The sequence below is a fragment of the Ahaetulla prasina genome, chromosome 1, assembly GCF_028640845.1.
Source record: "Ahaetulla prasina isolate Xishuangbanna chromosome 1, ASM2864084v1, whole genome shotgun sequence".
NCBI classification, from domain to species: Eukaryota; Metazoa; Chordata; class Lepidosauria; order Squamata; family Colubridae; genus Ahaetulla; species Ahaetulla prasina.
The window spans coordinates 287,896,760-287,922,769 of NC_080539.1; the positions used below are offsets into that span (position 1 = coordinate 287,896,760).

Sequence of the window (26,010 nt, forward strand, 5' to 3'; positions counted from 1 at the left end):
TGATAGTTCTAGGTAAGTTGCTTTATTATTGATAAGAAGCCATATGCAGAACATCTACCTACTACCTACCTAATCAGAAATTAAAACCCTTTTTATATCAGCGTTGGGATTTAAATCTGAAGCCTTTTCTTCCCATCACTTGAATTAACAGACTTTCCACTCTTGAGATTGGAATTCCCCTGCTCCGTACATATGCTTCATGCATGCAAGGAAAAATATGGGGAAAAAGAATAAAGTAACATAAAGAAAAATACCACAGCATGAAATTGGATAATTGAAAATATTGAGGGAACATAATGTCAACTTTAAGGCTTAATAAAACAAAAAATGCAAAATAAGATCTATTCTCATGGCACTTTTAAGAGAAAAATAATTTGCTTAAAATAAATGAAAATAGATAATATTCAGTTGTTAGAAGGTATGTATTTTAATGAAATCTTAATATTTCATATATGCTGCAATGACTGTCAATGTTCTAAGTATAGCCCCATAGAAAGCAGAACTCCAAGGCAGACAGGCTCCCCAAAGAACAGCTTTATTGGAGATATATTGGCACAAGCTGGTGAAAAACGACTCTGAAAATTCCTGCGGCTTTCACCTGATTAAATAAAGTTTCCCCCAAACAATCAGTCACATTGTCCAATCGAGGTGCTGGCTGGTTGCCTGGTTACTTCACCCCTCCTTCTTCCAGCCACCTGTTGGAATGACCTTGATTCCCACAGGAAACTATTTTGTTTTGGCGTCAACCCCCCCCCCCATCTAACTATGTTTCCACTCCTTATCCTCTCTTCGCACTGTGGCAATCCTGAAGCCTTCAAAATGGCCCCAGACAGATTCGCTTCAGAGTTGACAATGACACTGTTGCTACGGGAACCTAGAATTGCTATTAGGAATCTTATTTAGTATAACCAAATTGCAATGACTCTTATTTCCTGTTAAAAGTCAGTATGAAGTGACACTTTTCTCTTTTCTTTTTTGCTAGTACAAAGTTTGGAGTTATTTGGCATAAAACAGGAATCGGCTTATTGAAAAATGACATTCTGCAATGACAAAAGATATGAGCCACAATTGTCCTATGTCAAAAATGATGCATCAGTGAAGATGAAATGTCTCTGGTAACATGCTCGCAGCACATCCTTTTCAAAAGTATGTGTGAATTGGAAGCTGGTCTATTAGCTGCATTTGTGTTTCTAGTGGTACAATTTTAGTCCAGGGGAATAATCTGCTTCACTGGTTGCTCCTTTTTCTTGTTAAAACTTTCCTATTAACCACAGTTATGAACTTCTATAGCAATAGATGCAAACAGAAGGCCTGAGTGACATTATAAGCTTATCTTAGGCAGCGCACCCAGAACACAATCTTCTTTTAGAATATCTAGATTATTAAAACTGTGTTTAGCCCTTGAGGGGATGAAACAAAATAGAACGGCTAAATGAATCCTTATGAAATATCGTATTTGAATTAGACAGAAAATACTTTTATGCATACACATGGATGATCCAGGCGGGGTTTGTTTTTTTTTTAAACTTAAGAGTATTATTTATTTGCAATCGTAGACAGCTGATCCCGAATCCTCCCTAGACCATCCAGCATAGTGTCCAATGTTTGTTTGTTCAGCTCTACTGTTAATGCAGAGGTTGCAAAGTCATTCCCACACAAGCCAGCATCCTCTTGAATCTGAAAAAAAAAACAACCCAGAATTTTTAGTCCTAAATATACAAGCAATCTACCCTCAGGGCACATATGACTTCTTCATTATTGCACATTCTTCAAAAACAGATAGGATACATAATTCTGGGGTGTAGGCCAGAGAGCTCAAAGGTTCCTTTGTCTTTACTTACTGCTCATTCTCCTTCCACTTTGATTTAATCTAATCCTGCTTCAAAAAAAGCTAGACAAATTTCTTAGAAGAAGCCAAACAGCTGGTTTCTCTTTCCTTGTCAGGCTGCCATATATATATTCTGGTTTTGTCTGAATGTGGTTTCATTGAAATGCAAAACAGTGTCTTTGCAGTAGCTGTTAATCATTGAGTAAGTGCTTCTTCACAAGTCATACTCATAGAGATGATAATATGTAAACAGTATGATTGATTCTTCCCTTGGTGGCACATATTCCACTGAAATCAATGTGAAAAGTCCTATTCCTATCTAAAATCCTGTTGATTTAAGCTAGTATTTAGGTCAATTAACTTAAACTTTGTTAAGACCTGAGCGATATAGTAACCACATTCAGAGATTTGCTGAGTATGCTTACAGTATTTTGTATGTGAACAAGATGAGATGAAATCTGACATGGGTACGATAGCCTTTGAGAACTTCCAGATTAACCGGAAACTTGGAGATGAAGCAAGCAGATAGATTGGTTTTTTACATTGTTACCATGTAAGGAAACCTGACTATAGTTTTTTGGTCCACCCATTTATGTTTTCTGAAGATACTACAAGTAGTTCTTGCTTAACAACCATTTATATTTAGTGATTATTCAAAGTTACAATGGCACTGAAAAAAGTAACTTACGATCAATCCTCACACTTACTACCACTGCAGCACCCCTGCAGTTATTTGATTGTGATTCGGTGCCCTGGTGGTGCAGTGGTTAGAATGCAGTGTTGCAGGCTAACTCTGCCCACAGCCTGGAATTCAATCCTGACAGGGCTCAAGGTTGACTCAGCCTTTCATCCTTCTGAGATTGGTAAAATGAGGAGCTAGATTGTTGGGGGAAATATGCTGACTCTGTAAACTGCTTAGAGAGGTCTGTAAAGCACAACGGAGCAGTATATAAGTCTAAGTGCTATTGCTCGGCATTTGTTGCTATGGTTACAGCATCCTGTGGTCATGTGGTTGACATCTGTGATCTTCTCAGCTGTTTTCCAACAAACAAAGTCAGTGGGTAAGCCAGCAGGGAAGATCGATCACATGATGTCTCACTGAGTAACCACAGTGGTTCGCTTAATAACCATGGCAAAAAAAAAAGGAAAATTGGGTGTGGTTAAGTGCCTCATTTAATGACAAGTTTTTCAGTTCATATATGTGGTTGCGAAGTCAAGGACTACTTGTGTGACAAAACCACTTCAGACATACTATTTTTCCACTTTCTGCCGCTTCCTCTGGTCTTGCCATTTTTTTAGTGCCAACTGGAAACTAACCAGTGGAAATGAAAAACAGCCCTAGGAAATTGTACTGTTATCACTGTCCTACACAGTATACAACTACCCCAGAGAAGCAGTCTTCCCATTGGTATACTATAGCTTGGCAGAAGCTACACCGTTTCACTCTCAGACCACTCTTCGGACTCAGACATTTATTAAGGCATTTATGATTTAAGAGGGGCCTGTATAGACCTTTATGGAACCTAACTTCACTCACAAACCTTTACAAATGTTTATGCAATTTGTACCTTCATGCAGCTTATGACAGCTCTCCATGCAACCGGTCATCATTATCATATTTTCCCGTCTGCTTAGGGAAGAATTTCAATGGGAAGAACAGCATGCAAATGGAAATTCGGCCTCATAAACTTTCCACAAAATTTAAATTCCAGGCACCAGTTGACTGTCATTAGAACAGATTTTACTTATAGCAATCAACCAGTGGTTTAATGCCTGAATAATGAGATGAGGCGGTGGTAAGGCTGATGATTACTATGCATCTTCAAGTTATGCAAGTCCTGACATATATACACACAATTTATGCATTGGCTGCAAAACTGATAGCCACATTTTGTAGATGCTTGTGGTGTGAGAACTGATACACAGGAAAAGCAACTTACACAAGCAATCCCAGCTCCCTCACCTGGTGCCTCTGGCTCCTTTCCTCAACATCTTTTACCCTAATTCTATTTTTGATTGTAATTGTAATTTTTATTGTTTTATAAATATTTAGTGGTTACGATTTTAATGCTTTTAATGCTGTAAGCTGCCCAGAGTTGCTATGAAATGAAATGGGCAGCAAATAAATTAAATAAATAAATAAAAATTAAATAAATCCATATATACATAAAAACATAACTTGGGGACCTCTTTATACCTGAATGCGTGGCCCACAGTCATGGGCAGTATTCTGAGACTAGTATAACTTGCTTTGTGTTATTTATTCACAAAATACTATGTTCTGAAATGTACTTGTGTGTGTGTGTGTGTGTGTGTGTGTGTGTGTGTTTGCATAGGAGAGGAAAAACTATGTATCTCTTTTTAAGAACAAACAAATAACAATGCACGAAAATCCATCTGACAATACCTTCAGTTGTAGCAGGCAGGTAGGAATAGCCATTTTGCTGATATTATCGGAAGATGTCTTGATGTCCATTCTCCAATCCATATCTACTAGCCTTGGGAGGGAAACTGAAATTGAAAGGACATGGAATGAAATCAGTGAATGAATACACTCAAGTCTGAACTGTACCTCTCAGCACACACTTCTGTTCTTGGAAATCAACATCAACCACCACCAGGTTTGCTAAATAGTTCCAGAATTCTTCAAAGGTTTACCCAGATAAAAACTGAAGTTCAGCTACTTTTTTGTAAAAGTCAAGCATTTGCATTAATATGCTTCATGAAAATAAGAATATTTTCTGATATTTTTCAATATTGAAAATATTGAATATTTTCAATAGCAGAACACAACTTTTCTCAATTTATCACTTATAAATATATTCACCTACAAAACCCATAATCTTCAGCTGCTGGCCATACTGGAAGTCCAAAACAAGCAGAGGGCACCAGGTTTGGCAAGGTTGATCCCATCTATTTCTTGGTGGGCATAATAGATTTTCTACATATACAAGGTTTAGGTTTACTTGATACCTCCAGTTAAAATGATTAGGAATGTAATGTGAAAAACGTCTGCATTAAACCCTAGAGAGAATGTTTGTAGGTGGATAAAATTCAACCAATCGGACAACTTGTTGGCATTCATACATATGGAGTTCTCATATTCAACATTCCCTAAGTGAATTTTCAGTTAAAGATTTAGAAAATCCTTGCCAGAAATCTTGAAAGCTGCTAGACATGACAGTATAGATTACTAAATAAAGAATGACAGATCAATAGCTTTGTTCAATATAAGACAGATTCATTGCACAATCATACTGCTCCAACTGTTTTTCTGCTATCATATGTAGAATGGCATACATTATTATTTAAGGATGCAACCACTATTTTAATGTCAAAGATATGGAGAATTGTTATTTACCAATTAGCACTTTGTAGGTTTTGTATCTTACTACTTGTAATAAGATAAATTACTTTACAAGATGCCTAGGCACCGATAATGAATGCGGATGCGCATGCGCTCCCCCCGCATGCCCCCCATGCATGCGCATAAGCCCCCCTGCGCATGCATCTCGCCCCCCACGCATGAGTGGCGGAGATCTGAAAATCAGCTGGCTGATGAGAGGTGCATGCGCGGTGGAGCTGAGCTGGGGCAACGGCTTGTGTGCCACTAGAGAGGGCACTGTGTACCACTTCTGGCACACATGCCATAGGTTCGCCATCATGGTTATAGACTATATATTCCAGGGGCAAATGAAAACTTGTTAAAACAGCTTTTCCCCCCCTTATGGCTCTAGAAAACAAATATAAGGGGGAAGATCTAGAATGAAGAAATCTAACTTGCTATTTTCTCTTTCCATTTCTGGAAAGTTATATGTCATCTGTGACTCTGTATCATATATATTGTGACTCTTTTGCCCTTTGTTCAAGCCAGCCAAGAATTTTCTGAATGCATGCAAGAGAGAGAAGAGAGAGGGGGGCAGAAGGAAAGAAGGAAAAAAGAAAGAAAGAAGGAAGAAAGGATGGAAGGAAGGAAGGAAGGAAGGAAGGAAGGAAGGAAGGAAGGAAAGAAAGAAAGAAAGAAAGAAAGAAAGAAAGAAAGAAAGAGAAAGAAAGGAAGGAAGGATGGAAGGAAGGAGGGAAGGAAGGAAGGAAGAAAGAAGAAAGAAAACAAACAGTTCAATGAAAACTCTACTGGCTCACTAATAATGGAATTCTGTATTTTTACTGTGAATAGGCCAAGGAATGGGCTTTACATTGCAGTTCCCATTTATGTTTACTTATTCTATTGAATTTAATTACAGAATTCTTTCTTCTTTCTGATGCAAAATCCATATTCAGCCCTGAACAGTTTAATATTTTTGTTCAGATTATCAACATATTTTTTTGCTTTATATATCTGTATAGAACTAATTTTTAAATATTTGTTATTGATTTCAAAAACTTAAAACTGTCTTCTCTGTATTGATCACTATACAGTATATGAGTTTGTTGTCTCAGAAAGGATACTGCCTCATAATTCTGACAAGACTGACAAGTTATTAAAAAAGGACAGTTCAATTTGTCACGAAAGGCTCAAAATTTAGATAAACCTTCCCTTTTGACATCTTTAAAAAAACACCATAAGAATATGTCTCATTACAGTTTGTCCCCAGAGGAATGTGAGAACCCAGACTGAGTCATTCATTTTGATTGGATCTTTACATGTCAGAAAAATAATAATGGATTACAGTATGACCAGAAGCAAAGCACGTCAGAAGCACAGTAGAAGACAGTTGTGGTCTAACTCTAAGAAATAAGGGTTATATTGTGGTAAACATTGTTTATTACCTACCCTGATTTTTTTTTATTCAACTAAGATTCATTTAAGTCTAATTAGAAACCTAGCTTTCTAATAAGATATTTGCCATTCCAAATTCCACAAGATTACAAAACTCTGCACCTGCGCAGAACCTAGAAATAATCCTGATGGTAATATTTCCAAGAGTTATGAATGTCACATCAGAGAATCTTTAAAAATAGACTATAAATACACAGAAGGATTGCATTTTTCCTCCATCCATCTTCCGCCACCCACTCATCCATCTTCCGCCATCCAAGCCTGGCTTAATTAACCTGTACACGTGTAGAAACCACTTCTAGCTCTACTTCTTCTAGTATCAAGCTTCCTGAGAAAGAGAAAGCAACCATCAGCTCACTTGGCAGCCAAAGACCGAGACGATTCCAAAAAGCAATTAATGGAAAGAACACAACTGCAGTTTTGGTGCCTGCAAACAAAAACATGCTGATCCATGGCATGTGTATAGGATAGCAACCTTCAAATGCCTCATCTATTTGTTAGAGCCCCAGGGACCATTCCATTTGATGGATGACTCTGGAAGATGCTCCTGACCTTATTTGTAGCAGACTAGAACTAATGAAGTCAAGGTGCAAAAAAAAAAATACCAACAACAACACCCAGCAATAGCACATATGCTTACAGTGCAAGAAATCGCATATATTCCTTCAGAATACAAACCCAATACATACTCACTGCAAAGAAATTCAATTCACCTCAATGTGACTTCCTTCAAAACAAGTATACTTAAAATGACAGGTCTGTAAAGCAGTTCAAAATCAAAATTTCAGGCTCAAAATGTCCCAATTTAAGTTCAAAACAATTTCCTAACCATTTCAGAAGTATTCAGACCTTGCAATGACCTCATTTCAAGCTCAGAACTGAGGTGTTTTCATGTTTCAAACACTTCCAATAAGGTGAAAAGAGGCAATTCAAACAAATGTCATCTCAAGCTCAAAGAATTTAGAATCTGAAACATTTTGCACACCTATGTTTAAAACGGAATCTTCTAACAATGGGGGCGTATCAATGTATACAATGAACATTATACAGTGTTCATTTGCGAAACTGTTATTTGCCACCATTAGAAAAGTCTAATATCTTATCTCCATTTAAAGCTAAAGCCTATTGCTAGTGTAATATTGTCATAAATGTCTCATACAATGGCTGGAGAAGCTATCAATTGTGCTGAAGATCTACATTTTTGTTCTCAAAAATGGAGAAAGTGGATAGAATTTTTTCCTCTTATCCATTAAGTATTCTCAAAGGGGGAGGATGAGAGGAGAGGAGAGGGAAAATGTTTTTTTTCCTCCTATATTCACCCCAGGCCTTTTTGCCTCTCTCTCGCATTTAATAAACATGTACACCTTTACATTAGAAAAACCAGCTCAAAATAATTAATTCTTTGTCTTGTCTGCCCTCAGAACATTTCTTATTATTTTGCACTACAATTGACTTATAACCACATTCCACTTATTTATTTATAAAAGTGAAGCATCTTAAATGGTTTTTACTAAAGAACAGCTTCTCTTTTTGCTGCGAGTCCATTCACCTGTTTGTTCATCTTAGTTTGGCAAATATTCATTTGGCAAATATTGTCTGACTATTCTCAATGTATGTTTATGTAATGGGTATGTTCTCGTGTTTGTTATTAAAAATTGCAATTACACAGATAAAAACTAATACAAAATAAAAGAATAAAAGTAAAAAATAAAGTGCAGAAAATAAAAACTAAGAAAATAAGAGGACAGTAAAGAAAAAGAAAAGAAATATATAAAGAAATTATGTCCCCCTTTGTCACAACTATAAACAATTTTAGTAACTTATTACTTTCTTTTAAAATAGAACAATTTTTATTCTTCTTGCCATATCCTATTTGTTATCTATGAACAAATCCTTGAAGCTTCACCATTTTAGTGCTGATCAGCTAAAATCCATTTAGAATTACAAGACATAGCAACATATCTATTTTAACCTTGATGAAATAAACCAACTTTATATCCCTTCCTTTTATTTTTTAACAATCTCAGTCTTTAGTCTCTTCAAATAATGTCCCTCAACTTGATTTCTTTTCACCTTTTTGTCTCTTCTACAATAGGAAAACTATTCAACACTCTTGATTTGTTATTTGTATACCTCTTTTAATTATTAAGACATCTGCCAATTTCTTTTGTAAGCCCAGTATAGAATCTTTTCCATCTCATTGTTATAACCTGTTATTTTTTAAATTCACTTTCAGATTAGTCTCAGTCTAAACTTGAGGAACAACATGTTCCTCTTCCATAACATCTTTTAAACACAGTCTATCTATAGAGGCAGACACTCTTAAAATAAATGTATGGGTCCATTATTCAAAAGTATCCTTCAATATGTCCAACAATAAAATATTTTGCTTCATTCTGTATTGGTAAATCAAAAGTGTTTTCCTTCACTTGTAATCTTTAGTATCTTCCTATTCTCTCTAGTGTCCAATCTTTAACAATCCTTCATGGTTTTTTTTTAAGAGAATTCAAATCAAAAGCATATTACCACGGGTAGGATCAGGGATGAAATGTAAAATTTATTACTACCAGTTCTGTGGGCATGGCTCGATGGTGGAGGGGTAATGTAACTGGTTGGGCATGGCCAACTTTTTTTTTACTTTTAAAAGCATTTTTTCTACAACCTCTTTGGCCAAAGAGGTTGTAAAAAATGCTTTTAAAAGCCTGTGATGATGAGGCAACTCAGCTAGGATCGCCAGAGGAAAAAAAGCTTTTAAAAAGCTGACGATCCCAGCCGAGTTGCCTGATCGCCAGAACCTTTTAAAAACATTTTTTCTACAATCTTTTCGGCCGAACACCTTGTAGAAAACATGCTTTTAAAGGGTTCTGATGATCACACAACTCAGCTGGGATCGCCAGAGGGAAAAAAGCTTTTAAAGAGTTCTGACGATCCCAGCTGAGCCGCACGATCATCAGAGGCTTTTTTTTTTACTTTTAAAAGCATTTTTTCGATGGAAGAAAAAATGCTTTTAAAATTTAAAAAAAAAACCTCTGATGATTGCGTGGCTCAGCTAGGGGGAGGGGGAATAGGGAGTTTTGCTACCGGTTCTCCGAATCACCCACCGCCATCACTACCAGATCAGGCAATCTGGTCCGAACCAGGAGCATTTCACCCCTGGGTAAGATTCTTATACAGACAGCTTTCAATTTATGTCCTTTTTAAGGATTGACTATAATTTGAGCAAAAACTGGCTATTCCCACATCTCCCAGAACTTTTAAATCCACTGTGGCCTTCTCACAAGGAGTAAATGTATGGAGCATTGTGAGAAATCTCTAGTTTTCTCCTTGTGTAGAGAAGCATTACAAATCTACTCATTGGCATTTCATTTCACCAGGCTTGTCATATTCAGTTAACAATTTTCTCTCAGAAATCTGCCACTTTGCCTACATGGCAATATCAACCCATCCTACCAGATCAGGCAGAGTTGCTCTACTTACTAGGTTTTGTCTAATTTCAAACCTAGGTGAACCATGACTGACCCCAAACAATTCAGCAGATTCTCTAGAAAGTGATAGCCTTTTCCCTGAATTTGAAGCAAAACTGCTGTCTGTTTCATGCATGCCTCAATTCATGACTCAGTTGCTAATTTAAACGGCTTTCCCCCCATCTGTTTTTATGTCCTTCTTGCAAATGATTATTAGCACACCACGCCACAGTTCCATTCAGTGCTCAAAAAGTTTGATCAAAAGACCATCACAACTCAGTATTTAATAATACATAAAAGGATCCTGGTGAGAAGGAAGGAAATGAGGCAAGTATGAAAGATGGGTAAGAAGCTTTTAGATACACAACAGCTGAACAAAGGAGCTATCAGTCATTACATACTGGTAGTCAAATACATTACCTACTTTAAACATTGGTTTTTCTAGATAATATTGAAATAGATAAACCACCAACTGACTTTGTATAATCCACTGCAATTTTCCTGGGCTTGGAAATGTACAATATGAACCAAGAATAAAAATCTCTAATTCAAAATCCATAGTCGCTCTCTATTAATATTGACATTCATAAAGCAGGACATCTTTGTAAAAGCAACTTCCTTGTAGAAAACAATGCATTTCATTTTTTGTTTAACAAAAGTATGATATTAAAGACATATCCACTATTGCATTTTCCTGGGCTGTCAATGTATTGCCATCTACAAGAATTAGGAGGGAGATAAGATACACAATAATGCAAGAAATTCGATGTCATTTTAATACTAATATCATTTTAATGCATACTTAGAAATAAAAAACTTTTGATAAGCCAACAATGATTTAGTAATGAGAGTTCTCACCCCTGCTTTATTAAGCATTGGCTCATGGAGAAATATTTCCAGCACATTTATCAATCCCATTTATTATTGAGAAGTGTATGATGTGAGAAAAGCCATTGGGAAATGCATCAGTAAGAGAAATAAAATCTTACTGTGTTTATGGATTTGGTCCAAGTATATGATAATATGAATAAACTTGCATTATCAAATATTTGGCTGAAAATGGAACTGAGGGTTGATTACTGCATGTAACCAGAGCAATACCTAATGGAAATAAAGCATGAATGACAATAAATGGAATGCTTAAAAATGATTCAGCAATGAACAAGGATTAAGATGAGGCTATGTGAAGTCCCCTTGGTTGTTTAATGCATTTATGGATAAATATATAATAAATGCTTGTAGAAATATTGGATTGCGTTGGTTAGAGGATGAATATGCACATATTTTTGTATACTACCTTGTATATTGATACTAAAATGATCTGTAGGAAATATTAGGCTATATGCAGGGGTGAAATGCTCCCGGTTCGGACCGGATCACGCTATCTGGTAGCGATGAGGGTGGGTAGTTCAGAGAATCGGTAGCAAAAATCCCTGCCCCCCCCCCACAGCCCATGCCCACCCAATTGCTCGGTTCCCACCTGCCTGCTTGGCAGCTTCCTGCTTCTTTCGGCCTCACTCGCTATTCTGGCCTTGCTTCGGCTGCTGCAATCAATTGCATCAGCTAACAACTCAATCTGCCTGCCTGCAATCCATTGCATCGGTGAGCAACTCAGTCTGCCTGTCTTTTCCCTTGAATTAGGTAAGTGGGGGGCTTTTAAAAAATAGTTAATTGGGGTTTTTTTAGACCCCAATTAACTATTTTTTATTTTATTTTTAGACATAGCAATATAAAGTTAAGGAAGTTTTAAATTTAGCTGCTTTTATCTAAAAAGATAAATAAAATAAAATAATAAAAAAAAATATTTGTGCAGCTTTCTGAGATTTGGTGTGTTTCTGTAGTGTTTCACTCTAACTACACAAATACACAAAATCTCACACAGCTGTATGTGGCATTTTGCGTGTGTGCGTGTGCGTGTGTGTGAGTCAGTTGTGTTGTGTTGTGTGTCTGTAAAGTGTGAAAGTTGGTTTTTGGGCTTTTTGTGGCTGTGTGAGGTTTCTGCTTGTTGCAGGGGCCATTTTGGGTGAGGTGCAGCTGCTTTTACATTGTGTGTGAGTCAGTTGTGTTGTGTTGTGTGTGTGTGAAGAGTGAAAGTTGGTTTTTGGTACCTCTTATTCTTTTGTGTACTTTATTATTTTTATTATTTATTATTGGCCATGCCCACCCAGACACCTGACCACCAAGCCATGCCCACCAATTAAGCCACGCCCACAGAACCAGTAGGGAAAAAATTTAGATTTCACCCCGGCTATATGATGTATTGCAATGTACATCTGAAAATTAACGCATCAAAAAACAAAAATGATTGAATCTCACAGGAAAAAAGGAAGGAGTGATTGCAAATTATAAAAGGTTAAAAACTGAGCAACTTGATGAATCTGCGGCCCTTGCTAGGGTATTTATTAAAGACAAGAAAGTGGACATAAATAATTTAAGAAGAGCAAATGCTTATAATAGGTAATATAAGGTCTGTTCCAAGGAATGAATATTGCAATAAGCCAGAATGGCAGAGTATAAGAGCATGCTTCTGTCCACTTTGTTAGGTGAGAGTTGGGTATTTCAGAAAAAAAAATTGGATGCAGTGGAAATTAATAAGTGGATATGGTAAAACAAGAATAGGATCAAAAGTGAACGGATGCTCAATGAATATATAAATAAATATCTGAGATGATCTGTTTAATAGAATAAATGGGGCTGAATAGCAGAATGGATGGTACAAAATCCTCAACAGAAAGAAGAGAATTTAAAGAGAAATAAAACAATACATGAAGTGGTGCATTAATGTAATGAAAATAAATATGGTTTGCAAGACAGATGTGGAGAAGCAAAGTAAACTCTCTTGGTGTGAAGTACTATATAGTGTACCTTTGCTTCATTTTCTTATTTTATGTCTTTCATTTATTTTATTTAATATTTCTTATTTATTTCTGTATTGGGCATAATAACACTGGAAGAAATACTATAAGAATCCATGACTCTTCCAATAGCAAAAGAGGTTGAGGCTTGCTTCAGACATAATCTAGGAAACAATTTCTATGCTAGACACATACTTTATGTGAAATAGCCCTAAACTCAAATGTATGAATATAATGCAGAATGCTATATTACAGAAGCATATATATATATGTGTTTAACAACAGAATAATCAGAGAAGCCATTGAGATAGAAAAACGCCCACACAGCATGAACAAACGAGATGACACCTCCCGCCTACCAGCCATTTGGAAACCCGCCCTTATTGACAAACGAGTCCCTAACACGAGGAATGACACCAGACCCACACTCACAAGGTCCACACAGGATGTCACCACCGCACATCCACCCAGAAAGCAGACCCAAACCCACACTGATCATGAAGCACGACCAAGGACCAGAAGCCAGACCGCAGCTGCAACATTAGCCATTTCAAACCCCTCCAATCCATTCATGCAGCAGACTGACACCCACTATGAAGATGTAGCACGACCACAAAGCCAAACAACAGCTATGCAGCTCACCAGCTCAAATCCCCCTGCAGCACAGACTAGACTGAGCACAACCAAGCCCCCACCAACACAGGACACGCCGGCAGCCAATCAGAGCACAGAAAAAGCCCCATCCAATCAGAGCACAGCCAAGCTCCCACCCAATCAGTTCAAACCCCCACTAGCAGTTAAAAGGAAGAAACAGCTGCGATTACACATTGCTCCCAGAAGCACGAAGCTGAAGCCTGAAGATGACGAATGAGACTTCGTCGAAACGTCGCCAAGACACTTCCAATTTTACATGGGAGAAAACCCGAACAACCAAAGACCTATATACAAACACCCGTGAAAACCTCAGAAAACAAATATATATATATATATATATATATATATATATATATATATATATACACATACACACACACACACACACACACACACACACACATACCAACAAATATCCTGCTACTCACTTTGACTGGCTTGTGCTTCATTTCTCCAGATGGCGCTAAAAAGAGGAAAGAAAATATTTTTTAAAATATAATTGTTATTGCAAGGCAGAATAGTAGCAGAAAGCAGCAACAGATTCCACAAAATTGTTTTCACTCCACAAACTACGTTTTCATGGCCAGGAAATCTGAAAGGATCTAATGCATATTGAACTTCAGTGTCACTTACAGCTTCAACAGCTGACAGTCTGCAAAATTACTTCTTTTGCTCAGTAATTGCATACGTCTCTTGTTCATTGAGAGTGACAAGTTGCTTTTATCTGCCTTCATCTGGCAATATTGTAGCTGGGAAATCAGAGTTATGCTGTGTCAAACAATCACCCAGAAAGGAAGGACAACTTGGTAATGGAATGAAAACTAAGTAACTATGACCAATTTACTATAAAAATCATATACAGCTGCTCAAGCATGGCTACATGACCTGGAATAGAGAAATATAGAATCTTATAATAAACTCTAAAATGTGTGAATTGCTATGCTGGCAGGAAATCCTAAAACCCAGAGAACCAACAAATCTTAAGGGCAACATTCTGAAAAAGTTATGGTCAGCAGTCAATGTGTCACCTCCAAATTATATCTTTGGCATACATGTGATGATGCATAAAACTGGAATGATGGGGGAAAATTATTTGGAGTTATTAGCTTCCCTTTTTCTATGGAGGGGTTAAGGGTATGTACTTTGGTATGGAAATAAAAGCATTCTCATATGTGACAAATAATACCTGAGGGTGTGTGCTTCAAAATAATGTGTGGTTGCTGCAAACATTGGCAGATTCTTGACACCATTGGTCTAGATAGATGTGCAGCAGCTAGTCAGTTAGAATTCAAAGTTATAATCATGAGATTTGCCTATAACTTCACTTATAGACTGATACCATATAAAAAAACCATTAAGGGGTGTTTTTACTTGTTTTCATTTCCCCCAGAGATAATATATAGCCGTAACAATTGCTTAACCTATCAAATCTCAGTTAACTTTCTTAAGTAAGGGTCTGTCATGAGCCTCAAACTAAATCCCTTTGTCTGTGCCCGAAGTTGGAAACCTGAAACATACACATTTTCCAGGATTATCTTGGTTACAAGATTTTTAAGATTCTGGTGAAAGCCTTCTGGAAAGAGAGAGAGAACTTCTTCTTGCGACGTTAGGCCATGGTAAACGATGTGCCTTGTAAGGTTATGCAAAGACTGGATTAACTAGAAGAAAAATGACAGAGATAAAGGGTTTCACGCTGCATTTAACAAAACATTTCTTCTTTTGCCTTCTACGCATTTTTTAAAGAAACAAAACACATCAATTTATGTAATCTATGTCTATCCAATTCCCTATTAGGCTTTTATAATTTATCCTTGCTCTTTAATCATCATCATCATTATATAATTCGGAGTGCTTCTCATTTGCTTCAGAAGTACTGGATCAAATGCTGTAAACAAATGCTTTTCTTCTGTATAATACTGTGTATCCTTAAGTATTCATAGAATCTGGAACCTATTTCAGCAGCTTACCTGATTTGCTTCATTGGGAGTTATTGAGAGATTGGAACAGGTACTTTCAGTGAGTTTTTCGGAGAGAATTCCTGAACTAGAAAAGCACTCTTGGCATAACTGCCGAACAACATTCTTTGAAGGAGCCTTTGAAGGAGAGAAACAAATAGTGATCCTTCACACACAAAAAATAATGCAACAAGTACTAGAAACCTAAATGTTCCCTCACATTAAATAGAAGAAAAAAGAATGGAGCTTCGTGGGGTTTTGAATCTAGAGCTTTCTTTCTGAAACGCTGTGATCGAGAAGGGAAGATGAAAGTAAGAGCAACATGAAAAAGTCAAGGCAAAGAAGAATAAGACTAGAAATAGTGCATCTAAGAAAATGGCACAGGGAAGAGCTGAGCTGCAGTCAGCTGTCAAAAACTTAACCTACAAAGGTTCATCCTGAGGCATCTATTAACTTGTATTTTGATTTAATAAATATGTAGTTCTTGACTGGAAGAGTGAACAAATATCTTTTGAAGGGAGAGTAAAGTTGGATGTTGGCGAGGAAAAAGGGCCAGGTTTTCTTTCGCCTTGTTCCCTATCATTATTTGTCTCACGACATTTAGCCAATAACCCCGATGAATAAATATATATATATATATATATATATATACATACACACACACACACATATTAATGTGTTAGCTATTGACGGAACGTTTTAGGTTTAGATTTATAAATGCCTAAAAGAAGGGAAAGTGCTTTCTTTTTTACCCATATCCCTACCTCGCCTGGCAACTGTGAAAAGGGGATTAAAACTAGACATCACTTTGTTAATAAGAAGCACGGATACAAATCCTAAGCATAAGCATTCCTGTGCTCTGTCACTTAAATGTGCTTCAGAGCAAAACGACTGCCGCTGATCGCTGTTCCACGGCATCCTGCTTTCCCCGTATTAAAATAAGCACAGACTTACTTTCAGTAAGAACTGAAGCGAGGCAAACACTTCCCTATCCAATGCAGCCATATTTCCCTTCCCATGTGATTAGTTTCAAAATATCACTGGAAGAGGAGAAAATAATTTGAGTCACGTGGCAAGGTCTGAGGCTGCTTTGAAGTCTGGGAGTTGTAGTCTAATGCTAACCGGCTTAGACAGCGGCTTAGAGCTGCTGGGTGAATGAATTGAGTTTGCAGTGAAATTCGAGGAAGGAGTTGACGTGCTAGTGCCCTCTGGTTGCACTGACTGAACCGCCCCAAATCTTAGACGACTGTTTGTGGGGGCTTACGAAAATTGTAGTGCAAGCCATCGAAGGGAATTGATTGCTTATATTTCAAAGTTATTCTTTGGATGGCCAATTTATTTTAACTATGCATCCATTTATATTATATTATATGCTTGCATTCCCACTGAGGGATCATCCAAAAATCCTGATCAACCCTAGGTGGCTGTTCTGCATCTCTTTGCTGCTATCCAAAGATGTCTGGATTTTTGCAGCCCCAGATTCAGTAGCGTCACTCTGTATTCTGTTTAATAAATACTTGAATCAGCAGTCAGAATCAGAAAGAGATAGGCTAGGAAAATCAATACCATGTAATTTAAAGATCACAAATCTGTGTAGCCCTCGAGGTGTCAGTGGTAAAGAAAAGGCAATTGCAAAAGCAGTTGATGTTTCTGAGACTATTATATATGCACCAATACTGCACATGTGCAAGAGAGACAATGCCCCATCAATCCCCAGGGGGGGATTTTCTACATAGATGGAGTTGCCATGACTATGATGGGGTGTCTCGGTCCTAATTAAGTAATATGAAAAAGTGCTGTAGCTATAGCATTCTTGATTGGATTGCACCTTTGTGTGTGTGCGCATGCGTGCATGAATGCATGCACACAAGGCCAGTACCTATTTTTGAAGGCTCCCTAATGTTAATGCTATATTAGTCCTCACTATTCAGCCAAGATTACTATGGCTGCCTTTCTCTGTACCTTATTGTGAATGAGAACCAATCTGTGTGTATTCTGTGTATAAATTCTGTGTGTATTCAATTACTTTTATATACTTGTGTGTATTCAATTACTTTTATATACTTGAAGAAGTGGAATTGTAAATGCCTTCAAGGGTATTTTGTATGTCCAGCTCTGGCAATGCAATTGCTTATGTGACCTGTTTTAACACTGGTTCCTTGAAAGTTCTTCCTTAGCCCATGTTACATACGTTATTTCCTTTTGAGGCATAATGAGATATGTCAGGAAGCCTCTTCACACCACATTCTATAATATGTGAAATGGCTTGGAATCACCTTAAAAATTGGTGAAAGTCATACTTTATGTTCTTTCTGATGTGCTAGTTTTATATAGAGGATTTATAAAATCCTCTTAAATGACTGGAGGATTTTAATGTCAAAATGTCATATGTTTTTCATTAACTTTGGAAAAATACATTTTAGGACACATTTTTTTTCTTTTGTGCAAATTAAAATATTCTCCAATTTAAAAAATCAGGGAAAAGCTAGTCCTTAAACTTTTCAAAAAGAGCAAGAATTAGAAAAGTGACATTGGAATGGCATAGATTTATACCACATATTAATATATGGCTTATTTGTATGCATAGCGTATATCTGAAAAGAATAAGAGAACAGGACCTTAAACAGAAATACAGAACAGAAATTTTCCAATGTAACAGAAGCTTTGAAACTTATTTGTGCAAACAAAAACATCTAATGTTATACTTATTTCATCATCTCACTGTCTTGGCATCAGCATCTTATATAATTCAAAGTTTTCCTTGTCTATGCAGGATGTATTTTTGAAATTATTCACATGCAAGTTTTATTTGTGCTTTCTCCTGAAATAAATCAAGAATGCAATTAGTTCAAAAAGTACCTAAAGGACTGGGCTCCCCTTTGTTAAAACACTGTTTTAAATTCAATTCCTTTGCAAGAAAAAAAGAACACCCAGATTGTATTTTCCTTTCCATTTTTTAAAAATCAGCTGTATAATGTGGGATTCATTTTTTTATAATTTTTGGCCTCTTGAAATTCAGTAAGATTGATCCATTGTGAAAGACAACTTGTGTAGATTTCTTTAGGACATTAAACAGATTGGTAAAGAGATTATGTAAAGATTTTTTTTTTAATTTGACAAGAGGAAGGCAAGCATTTTTAGGGAGCTGCCCTACACTATATTTGCTAGACACCAAATTGAGTTAAATTGATTGGTGGGTCTACAAGCTTCTTCATTTCCAAATCATGGTTTGTATTCAATGGTGTCATTCTATTGGCTGAGGCAATTCTGTTGAGGAAATTATTATTATTATTATTATTATTATTATTATTATTATTATTATTATTATTATTATTATTATTATTATTATTATTATTTTCCACTTGGGGAACCAATTGGTACTGGAAAGAGAGAAATTCTCTAAAAAAGATACTGCGTTTATGTGGCTGAGATAACTGATAGAAACCCCCAATGTGCTTGTTGAACATCACCCTTATAATAATAGATGGCAACTTTTATGTGGTATACTTTCATAGCTTAAATGCATGATTTATTAATTTTCTGAGCTAGAAGCTGTACATTATCTCATGACTCCACATTGTTCTCTGTCTGAAAAAACAACAACGCCCCAAACCCTTGGGCTAAGAGATAAATTCCTTGATTGTATTCAGGCAGAACAAGAAAATACATATTTAATGCTTATAGCATATTCGTATTGGTTGTTCTGCCATGAAAGTTCAAAATGTCCTTCAGTGACCCAGTAGACATTTTGATTTCTTTTTTAAAACAGTTAATTAAAATAAGTTCCAAGGTGCTGAAATGTATCTAAAAAATGGTTCCGCTAGATACTTGTTGAACTTTGGGGTTCATTATACATACTTGTGCAGATGTATCAATCATATTTCAATACCCTCTCATACAAGAGTTTTCTTCTTTTCCACCCACATAAACTGCTCATTACTATGGTATCCTCATTTGGAAAACAGTGATTTTTCCGCTCCATTTTTTTGGAAACCCATGAAACATTCTTTCTTCTCCTTTAAAGCTGGTTCTGGTAACAAACAGGATTTATGAGTGTGAAAGGCATGCAAAACTTCATAGTTGGCTTCTGCCTTGTCCTTGAAGTAATGGCTCAAATATCTGATCATAGTGTGCCTATTCTGAGTTGATGGGTGAGTGATAAATTGGACTCTGACTTTGAAGCAGGTCCCATGCAGATGACTGAAGCTCAGTCTAGCTTGGCTATCTGTGAAGAATGTGACTCTATTACTTCCAAAGTAGTGGAGAGGATTTTCTGAACTGCTAGTTTGTTATATGAGATCCATTTTGCCTGGCTAGCTAAAGTTTCACAAGAGATGACATGTGGTTGGGTTGTGGCAGTGGTCAACTCTTCCTTAAGAAAAAAGGATTCTTCCCTGACTTTTAATATAACATTGTTGAAAAGGTGGGTGCACTTCAGGGATGAAATGTAAAATTTTTTACTACTGGTTCTGAGGGCGTGGCTTTGTGGGGGGGGGTAATGTGATTGGGTGGGCGTGGCCAACTTTTTTTTTTGTATTTTTAAAAGCATTTTTTCTACAACCTCTTTGGCCGAAGAGGTTGTAGAAAAAATTCTTTTAAAAGGCTCCTCTGATGATCCCAGCTGAGTTGCCTGATCATCAAGAGGCTTTTCTTTTCTTTTAAAAGCATTTTTTTTTGCCTTTAAAAGAAAAAAAAGCCTCCGATGATCAGGCAACTCAGCTGGGATCGTCAGAGAAGCCTTTCAAAAGAATTTTTTCTACAACCTCTTTGGCTGAAGAGGTTTTAAAAGCCTCTGACGATCCCAGCTGAGCCGCGCAATCATCAGAGCTTTTTTTTTTTACTTTTAAAAACATTTTTTCGGCCGAAGAAAAAATACTTTTAAAAGTAAAAAAAAAAAAACCTCTGATGATCGTGCGGCTCAGCTGGGCATTGTGGGGTGGGTGGGCAGGGATTTTTGCTACCGGTTATCCGAACCACCCGCCGCCATCACTACCGGATTGGGCATTCCGGTCCAAACTGGGAGCATTTCACCCCTGGGGTACTTCTACTCCAAAGAACTATGGATTAGATAAATGGATTTTATACTAGAGCGGTGTTGGCAAAACTTTTCTGCACAGAGTGCCGAAATTGGAGTGCGCACATGTGCCTACCAGAAATTGAAAGAGCAGCTGCCGGGAAGATGATCTTCCAGTTTCCGGCGCACACATGTGCACCAGCCACCTGGTCTTCCGATTTCTACCACCCATGTGTATGCGAAGACCAGCTGGCCGGTGTGCCAGAACTCAGAAGAGCAATGGGCAACAGCTCGCGTGCCCAGAGTGATGGCTCTGCGTGCCATAGGTTTGCCATCAGGGTACTAGAGCATGGGATTTAAAAGACATTAGTTACACTTGTAGATTACCTCTGGAAGCAGTGGAGCATTGATGCTTGCCCTCTTTGTTCTCTCAGTGTACTATCAATTGTGTTATTGAATGAATTTGTTATTGAACTCTTTGAAACAGGTATATTAAGAGAAGTTAATTGTGGAAACATTGGCTATGACAGTGCATCTGGTTAGAAAATTGATCAAATAGAAAAACTCTGTCCTAAAGTCACTGAAGATTTTTCAAACTGATTTGAAATGAGAAATCTAAAATGTAGCTTTTGATTGATTGATCGTATTAGTATCTATCATAAAGTGAATGCCACAGTCATTAAATGAACTCACTGTTTGCTGTGGCATAGTTTCACTGAAAACTGGAAATAAGTGGTGGTTTTTGGCAAAACTGTGGTAAAACATGGTCACGGGACTGCGGAACACTGCAAGCAGCTGTCAATCAGCCATGTTGCCAAGTGTCTGAATTGCTATAATGTGACCAACAGGAGTGAGCAACTGTTGGAACTTTGGATAGGGATCATAAGTTCTCCTTTTTCAGGTAGTTTGTAAATTGACCTTTAGATAAAAGCAACATATGTTTATTGCTTAATAGATGACCATGGTGGTGATGATTTCAATAACAATAATAGTAAGCATTCTGGTTCTGCATTGATTATAATTTTATGCAACCATGAAAGTTGCATAAACTAGGCTTTTTCCCAAGCTAATTACTTATGCAGGATTCTTAGGATGATAAAAAAAAAAAAGGGGGGGGGGAAATGATGCATGTCATCCTGGTCCCCTTTGAAGACAAAAATGTCAGTTTTGAAAGTCATACTCACATTAAGCCCTAAGAGTTAGTAAAGGGAAATGAATGAATAATGCATCATACAGTCAGAACTGGATTGTACGATAATACTGTAATCTACTTTTAAAAATGCTGTAGTTCTGAAAGTTTACAAAGCCTGTTAATCTCATCACCCCCCAGCCTTTGCCACTAGATGTCACTGGTTTCCTCCCCCATGGGTCATACATACCACATAATTTTGCCTTATAATTAACAAGAAAATAAAACATAATTAATCACAACTGAATGGTATTGCTTGGATGATAAAATCTGGAAATAAATAACCAAACTTATAAATGAGTGTTGCTATGAAAGCCTCCGGATTTTTTTTTACTTGTTTTAATTCTCCTTTCTGAAAAAATGGTTTTCAAATAGTAAATTTAGCTGTATAAAAAGAGTTTCGGGACCTCCTACATTGGTAGGCAGCTATCCTAATGGACAATTAGCCATTATTTTATTTCTTACTAGATTTAAAATTCTGAAAGGTGCAGAAATGTTGATTTGGCATCAAATTGCTATAGACTATTTAGTTGCAGAACTAGATGATGTACTTTGCATTGTATATACTGGATGGAACTTAACTCATGCTCTTCAAAAGTATTTTTTACAGCATTATAACTTTATTGATAAATCCATAACACTGAATTAGATTCATATAACATCATACTCTTTTCTAAAAGCATTGAGGAGCATATGGACAAGGGGAATGGGAAAGAAGCACAACAGATAAGAATGGAATTATATCTGTATAATTTTGCTCAGCTTCTTATGGTTTATTGGCAAAGTGCAATCCCAGTTCAGTATTTTCAAGCCTTATTGGTTTAAATGCGACATCATTTATCACATGCTAATGCTCTCCATTGAAACATCAGTGCTTCTTTCGAGTGCTTAATTGTTTTGTAGGAATATTAAAACTAGTAAAATCTATTTGTCAGTCTCCTTCATGTTTTCTTCCCTTAAGAAAAAGGCTTTGCTTTCCTCCATTCTTGGTTTGCTTTAGAATTTCTATGTTGGTGCTTTTGCAAATTTCTGATTATTATTTGCTTGTTTTACTTTATTTTTTCTGCTGCTTGTATTTCCTTCACTCTGCAGTCCCCCTAGCTTTCTATTCTTTCTGATTAGAAATACAAATCAAAAGCCTTTTGCAAGAATAGGAATCTTGGAGTCCTAGTGGAAAACCATTTAGATAAGAGCCAGCAGTGTGCAGCAGCTGCCAAAAAAGCCAACACAGTTCTAGGCTGCATAAACAGAGGGATAGAATCAAGTTCACTTGAAGTGTTAATACCACTTTATAATGCCTTGGTAAGGCCACACTTGGAATGCTGCATTCAGTTTTGGTTGCCACAATGTAAAAAAAAAGATGTGGAGACTCTAGAAAGAGAGCAGAGAAAAGCAACAAAGATGATTAGGGGACTGGAGGCTAAAACATATGAAGAACTGTTGCATGTCTGGGTATGTCTAGTTTAATGAAAAGAAGGGGAGACATGATAGCAGTGTTCCAATATCTCAGGAGCTGCCACAATGAAGATTGTCCAAAGGACCTGAGCTTCGGACAAGAAGCAATGGGTGGAAAGTAATCAAAGAGAGAAGCAACTTAGAACTAAGGAGAAATTTCCTGAAAGTTATAACGATTAGTCATTGGAACAACTTGCCTCCAGAGATTGTGAATGCTCCAATACTTGAAATTTTTAAGATTTGTCTGAAGTGGTGTAGGGTTTCCTGCCTGGGCAGTGAGTTGGACTAGAAGACCTCCAAGGTCCCTTCCAACTCTGTTATTCTGTTTCTATTTCTATTTCCCCCAGATGCCCTCTTTTGGATTTTAACTGAAGAGTAGGTACCCAAGAAAGCCATCTTCCAGTGAAAGAAGTATTGGAATCCTTGACTCCAGTAATCACAATGTCAGCACAGCATTATTTTTTGTTGATTTCTAGGATGAACCAGTGACGTGCAGATTGAAGCTCCTCCAGTGCTCTCAAGTAACTTTGTCCATTGAGTCTGGTCTGGTCAGTTAATAAGAGACTTCCTGCTTAAACTAAGCTTCATTTGAGCAATAGGAACTTCCTTATATATGGAATATTAGTACTGTATAAAGGTTTAATTTTAGCTCTGGGATGTTGGTGTTGGTCTTGGCCACATGCAAACTGAATCCATATTGTGAATAAGTAAAGTCTTAGGTCAGCCATTCTTTCAGACTGTCCAAAACATATTCTAAACTTCAAAATGTGCCTGTTGGGTAAAATATTTTCTATATGTAGATTAAAGTATTTTCTATGAAATATTAGGATGAACAGGAGACCTATTCATTCTACAAGTTAGTTAAAATTATGCAGTTATGGGATTTGTAATATTGAAATTAGTCTTAGCAGTAATAATAAAATTTAGATTTAACCTGTCTTCTGTGGAAATTTAAGGAGAGCAGTGTTCCAAAAATATTCTGGACTCTGACCAAATAAACATTTATAGAATGTGGCAGCAGATGAAACAATTGTCTGTTTTGCAAATGAGAATATGCCAGATGTTCAAATGGATGTTTTATTCTAACCATAGATCATTATGCAGTTAATGGGGCTTGCTTAGCACAAATTAATACAGGCATTTTATTTAGTGTGAAAAGCAGTAAATAATTTATTTAGTGTGAAAAGCAGTAACCACTATGTAGCAATTCATTATCCTAATCCCTGTCCCCGAATCAAGAATTTATTATAGTTAGTAATAGCTTTGTCTAAGCTTTCTAAGCTTTTAAAACCTTGTATTGATTTTAAGACTTGTTAGTGGCTCTGGGTAATATATATGAATTAGAAAAGTGGGATAATGCCAAATTTTATATAAAAATTAATTATCAGCTCTGGCTGGAGATGAAGAAACATTGGCTGGGTTTGTACCATATGCTTGACTCAATTGAAATGGGCTGGTCTGTTTGGGGTTCTCTGTATGGCGAGAAATAAGTCTTTCTCTTGGTAGGTTGTGTGAACCAGGCTATCATATGGCTTGTTTAGAATTAGCAAGTCAAAATTCCTAGTAGGCATAAAGTAGAATTCTTGGTAGGATTCTTTGATTCCTTGTACACTGGAAAGCTCAAGGTGTTGATTCTGAATTGTGTGTTTGTTTGTTTATTTGACTCAACCTTTCATCCTTCTGAGGTTGGTAAAATGAGGATCCAGATTGTTGGGGCACTATGCTGACTCTGTCCATATGCTGACATATCCAGCACACCTTCCTCCTCTTATTTTCCTCACAGCAACTCCCTGAGGGGGTTGAGATAGAGTGAGTGTCCAAAAGTCACCCAGCTGGCTTTCATGACTAAGTCAGGACTTGAACTCATGTATAAAAGGTAGGAAGAGATTACATGAGATTCAGGAACTGCTGCGTAAACCACTTTATTCCACAACCTGAATCATATCAATTCATTGGCCATGTTGGTCAGGGGCTTTGAGTACTCCAATTCTTAGCTGGAAGATTCTCTAATGCCTTCAGTAGATATAAGTAAATAATGACAGAGAAAACTCATCCTATTAAGAACAGGGAAGTTTATTGTTGTTTTTCCTTTTTAACACCGGGTTCTTGTAGTTTACATAAGGGAGTATTATTTTTATACAGGAACCAATTACAGGATATAAAAGAAGGTTAGTCACTTGCACTTCCATTTTCTCTAAGACTGCCATTATCCCTGTACAACTTGGAAATTCCCTGTGTAAAATGAGACTTTTGAATTTTTTCTTCTTGTTTTTAGTCTTCCTCAATCTGAGCCAGGCCATCTCCTTGGGATGCAATGTTTTTGTTTTTCTGTTGTTAGTACATTGAACAAAGAAGCTGATTTCATTCCTAGTTGTCACAATGAGGGTATTATACTCTGAATGTAATTAAAAACCTTATTCAATAAAAGGGATCTTGTCACACAGCACCAGAGCTCACATCAGGGAAGATTTTAAAGCACAAGTAGTCCTAACATACACATAATGGTAAATACAAAATTGTTGCCTAACTATCACATCCCTCTTAGGACTTCATTGCTTCTGGTAAAATAATATGTTCCTCACACAGGGATTATATTAAAGGTACATGTGTATATCACATGTATCCTGTAGGTTAACACAATCTGTAGATCACTTCAATGCATTTATTTTATGTATCCAATGAAATGGGAGATTTATCTGTGAATTCAGTCTAATTTTACTTGATTGTTTATTCTTCAGATGGAGAGGCATACTAGGATGTGAAAGTGAAATGTGCTTCAAGTTAAAAGCAAGTTATTTGCCTGTAGAAGAAATTAG

General features: G+C 36.8%; 1 protein-coding gene across 1 annotated transcript; it reads right to left on the bottom strand.

Annotated features, from left to right (window-relative positions):
- Positions 1–408: 408 nt before the first annotated feature.
- Positions 409–16,570, bottom strand: COMMD9 (COMM domain containing 9). Its single transcript, XM_058161675.1, has 6 exons — positions 16,491–16,570; positions 15,549–15,674; positions 15,100–15,239; positions 14,010–14,044; positions 4,236–4,339; positions 409–1,677 (listed from the first exon to the last, which is right to left on the bottom strand). Exons 1-6 carry the CDS (start codon positions 16,539–16,541, stop codon positions 1,537–1,539), a joined length of 597 nt encoding a protein of 198 aa, XP_058017658.1. The 5' UTR covers positions 16,542–16,570; the 3' UTR covers positions 409–1,536.
- Positions 16,571–26,010: the final 9,440 nt, after the last annotated feature.